Source organism: Pristiophorus japonicus, chromosome 1 (assembly GCF_044704955.1).
Source record: "Pristiophorus japonicus isolate sPriJap1 chromosome 1, sPriJap1.hap1, whole genome shotgun sequence".
NCBI lineage: Eukaryota > Metazoa > Chordata > Chondrichthyes > Pristiophoridae > Pristiophorus > Pristiophorus japonicus.
Window position 1 is genome coordinate 2502040 of NC_091977.1, and position 12409 is coordinate 2514448.

Sequence of the window (12409 nt, forward strand, 5' to 3'; positions counted from 1 at the left end):
TCAGTTCAGCCTATTCCCTTTGATCCCTCCTTCCCTTTATCCACTCATGAGCCGACAGCTGTATGGCCTGTTTTTACACAGAGCCTTTGTCACCCTGGTTATTGTTTCAAGTTTACTGGTGTGACTTAGCAAGACCTTGAGTCAGCCTGTTAGTTGTATCAATGTTGTAACATTTGCAGTCTGACATTCTTAAAGCTATTCCTCCATGAATCCTTTGTTCAATTTCACTGTCCCTATACATTTTCAAACGTTCACATATCCCCCTTTTAAATTTCCATGATAACCCTGGTGACTATTCCAGGAGTATCGCATTCAGCCGTTCGCACTATCTTTCCTGATCCTCCTTGTCGAGTCGGTCTTTAGTTTGCTGGATCATAACCCGGGAGCCCCTGGCCACAAGAGGGTTTGCTAACCTTGCCATCATGACTTTACAACAAAGGTTAAAGCAACCAATAATCAAGCAACAGTAATTATTTCTACGATGAGAATAATTGCCCCATGCATTAGATAGGATCCCCAAGATCCACCTAATAGCCAATCAAACCAGCTAGATCCTCCTGCTGGCGTGGATAACTTCGTTACCTCTCTTCTTATGTGATCTGCGAGATTGGTTATGTTTTCTGAATTATCGGGGATGTAAGTGCAGCATTCAGATCCTATCAGGGCACACGATCCCCCTTTCTCAGCTAACAGATAATCGAGGGCCATTCGGTTTTGTAATGCTACGGTCCTTATTGCTACCATTTCGGCCATGATGTCCTCCAGAGCTTCGGCAGTATAGTTAGCTATCTGTTCCAATACCCTCTCTAGGTTCTGTACTTCATCCATGGTGCGACCTATCCTGAATGGGAACATCATGATCCCAAAGAATCTTTCATCGGGGGTGAGGGCTCGCCTGTGTCGGCTGGAGGCATGTACTTCCGCCAGGGTATGTGTTTGCCGCACAAATGGCACCACATATCCCAGATAGCAGGACCCTGTCCATCGCTTAGGCAACCAGGGATATACCCTATGCCCGCACACAAAATACGTGCCGTTATACGCTGCCTCTATGTATATTGTGTTGGGGTCCCAAGACTGGGCCCACAGACCTCCACCTGTGCTATTCGGAAGGTGAGAGAGGATAGTGACTCGTGCACCTGTTGTGATGTTGAGGTTGGGTGGGCAATCGCTGTACCCTATGACATGTCCCTTGCTACTGGTGTCATTTCGGGTTAAACATATGGCCCCGGTTGGCCTCCCGATCCCCGAGGTATTGGTCAGGACTAAGAATGGGGGTTCCTTTTTACGGTGGTAGGGTGGCTGGTACCATCCCTGGAACGTTTGACTAATGGGGTACCCAGCACTCTCCCACTTAGTGACGTCCCCGTGATTGTCCACATGGTAATGGTATGATGCTCCTCCTGCCCTCCGTGATCCCTCTGACGATACCTGTTAGATTGCAATCTTTGAAAGCAAGAGGGATACGTGAGAAGCAAGTATCATTATTATCTCTTTCACAGTTGGGGGAAAGCTCCGAAGGGCAGGCCGCCTCGCAGCTGAAAGTCTGGTTGGTCCCAGACCAACATCTTGACCCGCCTTTCATCTTTCGTATTGGCCCCCCTCCTCTCATGCTAGTCTAGCTCAGAAGCCACCTGACAGTCTCAGTTAGGGTCAGTGGAACGGGGCGTAAAGGAATTCCCCCTTTGGAATGTTTTGGAATATGTGAACACATCCAGCATCTAGAAAAGTTCCCATTTCACGCATAAACATAAGACATGTACAAAAAGGTGTTTACATGGAGATCTCGCTTCAGTTTCCCCTCCCATGCACCACACCTGTCGTACACCAAAGCTACTATACAGTCTGTGGCACACAGACACAGTTTCATCTTATTACTCGGGAACAAAATGTTTCTTGTAGCGTCTCTATGGACAAGGATAAATAGTCCGAATATTTTGCTGATTCAAAGAGTTCCGTTTTCTCGCCTCTCTTCTCAGGTCACCGTCGGTGTAGCTGGTTGTCTATCACTACGGGTAGGAGTTCAAACTGTTCTCCTCTGGACCCATTCGGCTAGTCAGGACGCTCCTAGAAAGAACTTTATTCAGCTATGGAGAAGAGGAAGTCTGGAACAGAAACAGGAGTTAGAATAACCAGTAAAATAGGTTTTTTAGAGGGTGGTGAGCTTGCAGTGGTGCAGGTGAACCCAGGCACTTCTCCCCTCAACCTTAGCTGCAGTGGGGGTAGTAAGTAACACCTGAAAAGGCCCCTCCCATCGTGGCTCTAATCCCTTCCGAATCCATCAGGACGTACTTCCCTGGTGCCACGAGGGATGATTTGGGTAAAACTGGGAGGTCGAGGTGAGCATCTCGGACCTGGTTGTGGGCTATTTGCAGAGCCTGAGTCAGGGAAAGAACATAGGTGGTCATTTCCTCAGTCATGTGGTGGAACTGGACAGTGGAGGGAACATTCTGATTCCAGGGGGTCCTAAGGGGCCTACCATAAATGACCTCAGCGGGGGTCAATTTCTAGCCTTACCGGTGGGAGTGGTTCGGATCTGGAATAGGGCTATGGGAAGGAGTTTAAGCCAATTGAGTCCGGTTGATGCTACCAGTTTTGCAAGCTTGGTTTTACGAGTTGATTAGCACGTTCAACTAATCCCGCAGCTTGGGGTCGGTAGGCACAATGCAGCTGCTGGTTAATGCGCATCTGGGAACAGAATTCTTTGTTAACTTGGCCAATAAAGTGAGGGCCATTATCGGAACTCAGTCGAGCTGGGATACCATATCTAGGAACAATTTCCCTCATTAACACCTTAACAACAGTTTGAGCCTTATTGTCCAGGGTAGGGTAAGCTTCAATCCATTTGCTGAACACATCTACTATTACTAACACATATTTGTAACACTGAACTCTTTGCAACTCAATGTAGTCCAACTGCAAGGTCTCAAAGGGACCTTCTGGTAGGGGCGTCTTACCCCAATCACAGGGGACTCCCTTCCATGGATTATGCTGTTGGCAAACAAGGCAGCGACTACTGATGTTCTGGGCCAGAGCCTGGAGTCTAGGGTGCCACCAAGTGGCCAAAAGCGTGTCACTTGTTGTCCTTGCTCCACAATGAGTAGCAAAGTGCATACATTCAATAACCCATAAGGCCAACTCGTCAGACATGCAAGTCTGTTCCGCGGGAGTGGTCCAGAGTTTAGAGACATTGTCATAAGTACATCCATAATCTTTCCACAACAGTTTATCTTTTTCAGGAGCGTCCTCCTGTGCTTTAATGACATCTTGGATAGTTGGCATTGGTTTTTCTGAGGCTAACTTATCTTTTGCAAGGTTTTTTTAGTTTGACTCATGCATGTCGAGGTCACTCCGTGAAATCGGAGGTCAGGGTTAGGTTGGGTTTGTGGATCTCTTTCAGCTATTTATCTTAGCCTTTTAGCTCTTCAATTTGTTTTGTTTGAGTATTTATCAGGCAAGTATTATTACATAAGCTAGTTCTGTTTTTATTTTTGTTTCCTCTGTTAGGTGAGTCTTTTTTCTATTAAGAAATCCAAATTAATAATGTTCAGTATAAAACGGCTGTCAATGGAAAGGGTTAACTCCTTTACAGGTTTGTAAGAAGACCTGATGTCATTACGTAACTTCACATAATCATCTGAAAAAAAAGTCTTTGTGCCTTCAAAACTTGCTGAGAAATTAGGAATCCGTTAAACAGCAGAAATCATTAGTAAAGCCGTCATAATAAAAGTCTTCTCATCAGGAAAGGGAGCATTTAGATTAAACTCCAATTTTTTTAACTCCTAATTCGAGTACTTGCCAAAGATTTTTTTTTAATAATTTAAAACGAGACCACACATTTTAATAGCTATTTGTTTACTGAAATTCAATTTCGTCATCAGCCTCGGTCAATGCAAAGCCAACCATTTGACTACGTAGTCTGTCGATACCTTTTTCAGAGGTCCGAGTGGAACTCTTAGTACATTTCTCGTGCGTGCACTCTTTCTTTAAGACGTCTACGATTTTAACATGTCCTCCTTCTGTCAATGAGAATCCTAATTTAATGGTATTTTCCTGCCAACTTGACAGAAGTGATGCATCTTTTCAAACTGCAGTGGAACTTTCTTATAATTTAAAATCTCAGAACATTTTTTTTCCTTTCAGCACCTATTTAGTAGGTTACGTTTTTTTTTTCTTTTAAGATCTCTTTTCTTCAAATTAGGTTTTGTATTTTACACAGAGGGCTCGGGTCTTGGTAAATTTGTTAATTTAAAACCTCAGACATTCGAAGACACTTTTTCTTTCAAATTCATTAAATTTGTTTTCTTTCAAGGTTGCGTCTTTTTTTTCGTCTTTTCCATAACTAGAGGGAAGTCTGGCACATAGGCTGAGGGCTGCTTTTCATTATCTCAATTGTTCCAGCCTCAAGGTCGTGTTATACTGTCTCTTCTAAACTGCAGATTTAATATAATAATTTTTTTTTTGAATCCACCTCAGTATTTTGCTGTGCCTTCTCTGAATTTCTCAAAATCCCAATTCAAACTTTGTAATTTCAATCTTTAGTTAAAACTTTTTTTGAGCTTAGAAGCTTTTTTTTTTAAAAGGCATTCTTTATCTCATTCCGAGACTAAATTTATGTCTTTCAACCCAATGTCATCAATCATTGCATTTTCTTTCGACAAGTAAGTGAGAATGTCAAATACATTCTTTTTTTTTCAACCACCGGGACCATGTATTTTTTTATCTTTTACTCAACAAACCTATCCTTTGTGCATTTCCTAGCTCCGTAACTTATCATCCGAATATATGTAATTCAATGAGGTTCACACTCTTAAAACTTCCCACATACAGGACAACACTACGAAGGGTTAAGAAAAACTTTCATTCTGTTTGAAAAAGTGGGTGATGCTAAAACAACCACAACTCCCCGGTTTCCCAAACAGGCTTTCTTATCCACAGTCAAAATCACACAAGCACTTCTCATTTAAAACAGACGTTCACAAAAGTACCTCTTCTTTCCTGTTAATTGTTTTGGCCGGCTTTATTTTTGGATCCATGACCTTTCAGAGAATTCGTCGTTTTATCTAAATTACCCATCCTCGCGTCACCCCGCGTAGGATCAAGGTCCTAATTAGCCCCGATTGTCCCAACATCGCCCCGCGGTGGAATAAGTTATCTTATCCAGAGCCTAGGCGGACCAAGTGATATACAAGATCGACGCCGTACCTGGAATAAGTACAATTTTAAATTTACACAGTCCCTCGTCGCCCCGAGGCTTAATTTTACGTAATTCCCTAACCTCCGCGGTTCACGTCGCCGCGCGATTGTTCATCCTTCCGAGTCGCCGTCCGGTTTTCCTGTTCGCGTCACCGCGCGATTAATTTGTTCAAGGTTCCAGATTTACCCATTCTAACCTATCCTTCCGAGTCGCCGCCCGGTTCGTGTCGCTGCGCGATTTCCCTAACCTTCCCTATTCTAAGTTTAAAATGTATTCGCCAGATTGTCCTGGATCTCGTTCAGACACTACCTGAGATCCAGCGAGTGGCCAAACTTTCCTCAGACTTTTGAAACTGAAGGAAACTGCAGTGGTATTTAAAGTATACTCACTCCAGTGGCCACTTTCCTCCCGTCTCGTCCAAGGCTAGTCTGGCTCTTAATTCTCAACTTTTCAGCAGTCGTCCATTGAGATCCCACTTCTGACACCAAATGTTGATTCTGGATTCTTTTCCCTCAATCTGTTTCAGCGAATACAATGAGGCGAACACCAAAGAAGCTTATAACAAAGCAGTCTTTATTCTTTTGTTTCACCGGCTGGGACTTATCCGAAAGAAGGAATGCTCTCCCTCAGAGTGCGCCCACTTCCCTCGGACAAGTGCCGTTACATTGTAAAGTCGCAACGGTTATACATTTTCAGTACAAGATACAATTAGAGTGACATTCAGTTCAGCCTATCCCCTTTGATCCCTCCTTCCCTTTGTCCACTCATGAGCCGACATCAGTATGGGCTGTTTTTACACAAAGAGCCTTTCAAAGCCTTTCTCACTCTGGTTATTGTTTCAAGTTTACTGGTGTGACTTAGCAAGACCTTGAGTCAGTCTGTTAGTTGTATCAATGTTGTAACATTTGCAGTCTGACATTGTTAAAGCTATTCCGCCATGAATCCTTTGTTCAATTTCACTGTCTCTATACATTGTCAAACATTCACACTGGTACCTCGATGTAAGTGTATCTGGTACCTCACTGTTAGTGTCCCTTATACCTCGCTGTTAGTGTATCTCTTACCTCGATGTTAGTGTATCTGGTACCTCGCTGTTAGTGTATCTGGTACCTCACTGTTAGTGTATCTGGTACCTCACTGTTAGTGTATCTGGTACCTCGCTGTTAGTGTCCCTGGTACCTCGCTGTTAGTGTATCTGGTATCTCGCTGTTAGTGTCCCTTGTACCTCGCTGTTAGTGTAACTGGTATCTCGCTGTTAGTGTCCCTTGTACCTCACTGTTAGTGTATCTGGTACCTCACTGTTAGTGTATCTGGTACCTCGCTGTTAGTGTCCCTGGTACCTCACTGTTAGTGTATCTGGTACCTCGCTGTTAGTGTCCCTGGTACCTCACTGTTAGTGTATCTGGTACCTCACTGTTAGTGTATCTGGTACCTCGCTGTTAGTGTCCCTTGTACCTCGCTGTTAGTGTAACTGGTATCTCGCTGTTAGTGTATCTGGTGTCGGCGGCAGTCGGGAGCAGCGTCGAGGAGGTGCGGGGTGAGGCCTATAAAAGGCAGAGCAGGGAGTCCGGGGCTAGCATCGGCGGCAGTTGGGAGCAGAGTCGAGGAGGTGCGTGGAGAGGCCTATAAAAGGCGGGACTTGTGCAGCTACAGGGAGAAGGCAAAAAAGAAGTAGAAAGAAATCAAAAGGTGACGTCACAGCCAAGAGGGTAAGTGATTGGCTGGTGATTGGTGAGTAGTTTTTCTTTTTTCTCTTCTATATCAGTGAGTAACTTTTAATATTGTTGTTGCCAATTTAAGTGTATATAAGGGTTAAGTCATGGCAGGAGAGCTCGGTCGGGTGTTATGCTCCTCCTGTACCATGTGGGAACTCAGGGACACTTCCAGTGTCCCTGACGATTACGTGTGCGGGAAGTGTATCCGCCTCCAGCTCCTGACAGACCGCGTTGCGGAGTTGGAGCTGAGGGTGGATTCACTCTGGAGCATCCACGATGCTGAGAATGACGTGAGTATCACGTGTAGCGAGTTGGTCGTACCGCAGGGAAAGGGTCCACAGCCAGATAGGGAATGGAAGACCAACAGGAAGAGCAGTGCAAGGAAGGTAGTGCAGGAGTCCCCTGTGGTCAACCCCCTGCAAAACAGATACACTGCTTTGGGTACTGTTGAGCGGGATGACTCATCAGGGGAGGGCAGCAGCAGCCAAGTTCATGGCACCATGGCTGGCTCTGCTGCACAGGAGGGCAGGAAAAAGAGTGGGTGAGCAATAGTGATTGGGGATTCAATGGTGAGGGGAATAGATAGGCGTTTCTGCGGCCGCAACCGAGACTCCAGGATGGTATGTTGCCTCCCTGGTGCAAGGGTCAAGGATGTCTCGGAGCGGGTGCAGGACATTCTAAAAAGGGAGGGAGAACAGCCAGTTGTCGTGGTGCACATTGGTACCAACGACATAGGTAAAAAAAGGGATGAGGTCCTACGAAACGAATTTAAGGAGGTAGGAGCTAAATTAAAAAGTAGGACCTCAAAAGTAGTAATCTTGGGATTGCTACCAGTGCCACGTGACAGTCAGAGTAGGAATCGCAGGATAGCTCAGATGAATACGTGGCTTGAGCAGTGGTGCAACAGGGAGGGATTCAAATTCATGGGGCATTGGAACCGGTTCTGGGGGAGGTGGGACCAGTACAAACCGGACGGTCTGCACCTGGGCAGGACCAGAACCAATGTCCCAGGGGGAGTGTTTACTAGTGCTGTTGGGGAGTATTTAAACTGATATGGCAGGGGGATGGGAACCAATGCAGGGAGACAGAGAGAAACAAAAAGGAGGCAAAAGCAAAAGACAGAAAGGAGATGAGGAAAATTGGAGGGCAGAGAAACCCAAGGCAAAGAACAAAAAGGGCCACTGTACAGCAAAATTCTAAAAGGACAAAGGGTGTTAAAAGAACAAGCCTGAAGGCTTTGTGTCTTAATGCAAGGAGTATCCGCAATAAAGTGGATGAATTAACTGTGCAAATAGATGTTAAAAAATATGATGTGATTGGGATTACGGAGATGTGGCTCCAGGATGATCAGGGCTGGGAACTCAACATCCAGGGGTATTCAACATTCAGGAAAGATAGAATAAAAGGAAAAGGAGGTGGGGTAGCATTGCTGGTTAAGGAGCAAATTAAGGCAATAGTTCGGAAGGACATTAGCTTGGATGATGTGGAATCTATATGGGTAGAGCTGCAGAATACCAAAGGACAAAAAACGTTAGTGGGAGTTGTGTACAGACCTCCAAACAGTAGTAGTGATGTTGGGGAGGGCATCAAACATGAAATTAGGGGTGCGTGCAATAAAGGTGCAGCAGTTATAATGGGTGACTTTAATATGCACATAGATTGGGTTAACCAAACTGGAAGCAATACGGTAGAGGAGGATTTCCTGGAGTGCATAAGGGAAGGTTTTTTAGACCAATATGTCGAGGAACCAACTAGGGGGGAGGCCATCTTAGACTGGGTGTTGTGTAATGAGAGAGGATTAATTAGCAATCCGTTGTGCGAGGCCCCTTGGGGAAGAGTGACCATAATATGGTGGAATTCTGCATTAGGATGGAGAATGAAACAGTTAATTCAGAGACCATGGTCCAGAACTTAAAGAAGGGTAAATTTGAAGGTATGAGGCGTGAATTGGCTAGGATAGATTGGCGAATGATACTGAAGGGGTTGACTGTGGATGGGCAATGGCAGACATTTAGAGACCGCATGGATGAACTACAACAATTGTACATTCCTGTCTGTCGTAAAAATAAAAAAGGGAAGGTGGCTCAACCGTGGCTATCAAGGAAAATCAGGGATAGCATTAAAGCCAAGGAAGTGGCATACAAATTGGCCAGAAATAGCAGAGAACCCGGGGACTGGGAGAAATTTAGAACTCAGCAGAGGAGGACAAAGGGTTTGATTAGGGCAGGGAAAATGGAGTACGAGAAGAAGCTTGCAGGGAACATTAAGACGGATTGCAAAAGTTTCTATAGATATGTAAAGAGAAAAAGGTTAGTAAAGACAAACGTAGGTCCCCTGCAGTCAGAATCAGGGGAAGTCATAACGGGGAACAAAGAAATGGCGGACCAATTGAACAAGTACTTTGGTTCGGTATTCACTGAGGAGGACACAAACAACCTTCCGGATATAAAAGGGGTCGGAGGGTCTAGAAAGGAGGAGGAACTGAGGGAAATCCTTATTAGTCGGGAAATTGTGTTGGGGAAATTGATGGGATTGAAGGCCGATAAATCCCCAGGGCCTGATGGACTGCATCCCAGAGTACTTAAGGAGGTGGCCTTGGAAATAGTGGATGCATTGACAGTCATTTTCCAACATTCCATTGACTCTGGATCAGTTCCTATGGAGTGGAGGGTAGCCAATGTAACCCCACTTTTTAAAAAAGGAGGGAGAGAGAAAACAGGGAATTACAGACCGGTCAGCCTGACATCGGTAGTGGGTAAAATGATGGAATCAATTATTAAGGATGTCATAGCAGTGCATTTGGAAAGAGGTAATATGATAGGTCCAAGTCAGCATGGATTTGTGAAAGGGAAATCATGCTTGACAAATCTTCTGGAATTTTTTGAGGATGTTTCCAGTAGAGTGGACAAGAGAGAACCAGTTGATGTGGTATATTTGGACTTTCAGAAGGCTTTCGACAAGGTCCCACACAAGAGATTAATGTGCAAAGTTAAAGCACATGGGATTGGGGGTAGTGTGCTGACATGGATTGAGAACTGGTTGTCAGACAGGAAGCAAAGAGTAGGAGTAAATGAGGACTTTTCAGAATGGCAGGCAGTGACTAGTGGGGTACCGCAAGGTTCTGTGCTGGGGCCCCAGCTGTTTACACTGTACATTAATGATTTAGACAAGTGGATTAAATGTAGTATCTCCAAATTTGCGGATGACACTAAGTTGGGAGTCAGTGTGAGCTGCAAGGAGGATTCTATGAGGCTGCAGAGCGACTTGGATAGATTAGGTGAGTGGGCAAATGCATGGCAGATGAAGTATAATGTGGATAAATGTGAGGTTATCCACTTTGGTGGTAAAAACAGAGAGACAGACTATTATCTGAATGGTGACAGATTAGGAAAAGGGCAGGTGCAAAGAGACCTGGGTGTCATGGTACATCAGTCATTGAAGGTTGGCATGCAGGTACAGCAGGCGGTTAAGAAAGCAAATGGCATGTTGGCCTTCATAGCGAGGGGATTTGAGTACAAGGGCAGGGAGGTGTTGCTACAATTGTACAGGGCCTTGGTGAGGCCACACCTGGAGTATTGTGTACAGTTTTGGTCTCCTAACCTGAGGAAGGACATTCTTGCTATTGAGGGAGTGCAGCGAAGGTCCACCAGACTGATTCCCGGGATGGCGGGACTGACCTATCAAGAAAGACTGGATCAACTGGGCTTGTATTCACTGGAGTTCAGAAGAATGAGAGGGGACCTCATAGAAACGTTTAAAATTCTGACGGGGTTAGACAGGTTAGATGCAGGAAGAATGTTCCCAATGTTGGGGAAGTCCAGAACCAGGGGACACAGTCTAAGGATAAGGGGGAAGCCATTTAGGACCGAGATGAGGAGGAATCTCTTCACCCAGAGAGTGGTGAACCGGTGGAATTCTCGACCACAGAAAGTTGTTGAGGCCAATTCACTAAATATATTCAAAAAGGAGTTAGATGAAGTCCTGACTACGAGGGGAATCAAGGGGTATGGTGAGAAAGCAGGAATGGGGTACTGAAGTTGCATGTTCAGCCATGAACTCATTGAATGGCGGTGCAGGCTAGAAGGGCCGAATGGCCTACTCCTGCACCTATTTTCTATGTTTCTATGTTTCTATGGTGCCTCACTGTTAGTGTCTCTGGTACCTCGCTGTTAGAATATCTGGTACCTCACTGTTAGTGTCCCTGGTATCTCACTGTTAGTGTCTCTGGTACCTTGCTGTTAGTGTCCCTGGTACCTCACTGTTAGTGTATCTGGTACCTCGCTGATTGTGCCGCTGGTACCTCACTGTTAGTGTCTCTGGTACTTCACTGTTCGTGTCCCTGGTACCTCGCTGTTAGAATATCTGGTACCTCACTGTTAGTGTTCCTGGTACCTCACTGTTGTGTATCTGGTACCTCGCTGTTAGTGCATCTGGGACCTCACTGTTAGTGTCCCTGGTACCTCACTGTTAGTGTATCTGGTACCTCACTGTTAGTGTATCTGGGACCTCACTGTTAGTGTCCCTGGTACCTCACTGTTAGTGTATCTGGTACCTCACTGTTTGTGTATCTGGTACCTCACTGTTAGTGTATCTGGTTCCTCGCTGTTAGTGTATCTGGTACCTCACTGTTAGTGCATCTGGTACCTCACTGTTAGTGTCCCTGGTACCTCACTGTTAGTGTATCTGGTACCTCACTGTTAGTGTATCTAGGACCTCGCTGTTAGTGTATCTGGTACCTCACTGTTAGTGTATCTGGTACCTCACTGTTAGTGTATCTGGTACATCGCAGTTAGTGTCCCTGGTACCTCACTGTTAGTGTCCCTGGTACCTCACTGTTAGTGTATCTGGTACCTCACTGTTAGTGACCCTGGTACCTCGCTGTTAGTGTATCTGGTACCTCGCTGTTAGTGTATCTGTTAACTCGCTGTTAGTGTATCTGTACCTCGCTGTTAGTGTATCTGGTACCTCACTGTTAGTGTATCTGGTACCTCACTGTTAGTGTATCTGGTACCTCACTGTTAGTGCCCCTGGTACCTCACTGTTAGTGTATCTGGTACCTCGCTGTTAGTGTCCCTGGTACCTCACTGTTAGTGTATCTTGTACCTCACTGTTAGTGTATCTGGGACCTCACTGTTAGTGTCCCTGGTACCTCACTGTTAGTGTATCTGGTACCTCACTGTTAGTGTATCTGGTACCTCACTGTTAGTGACCCTGGTACCTCACTGTTAGTGTATCTGGTACTTCGCTGTTAGTATATCTGGTACCTCACTGTTAGTGTCCCTGGTACCTCACTGTTAGTGTATCTGGTACCTCACTGTTAGTGTATCTGGTACCTCACTGTTAGTGTATCTGGTTCCTCGCTGTTAGTGTATCTGGTACCTCACTGTTAGTGTATCTGGTACCTCACTGTTAGTGTATCTGGTACCTCACTGTTAGTGTCCCTGGTACCTCACTGTTAGTGTATCAGGTTCCTCTCTGTTAGTGTATCTGGTACCTC

General features: G+C 45.3%; 1 protein-coding gene across 1 annotated transcript in view; it reads left to right on the forward strand.

The window, feature by feature from the left end:
* Positions 1-12409, forward strand: part of LOC139261614 (probable G-protein coupled receptor 139) — a 69333-nt gene that overhangs the window by 10257 nt on the left and 46667 nt on the right. Inside the window, exon 2 of the mRNA XM_070877075.1 lies at positions 811-928. Coding sequence (XP_070733176.1) covers positions 811-928 — 118 coding nt within the window. The remainder of the gene's footprint in view (positions 1-810; positions 929-12409) is intronic.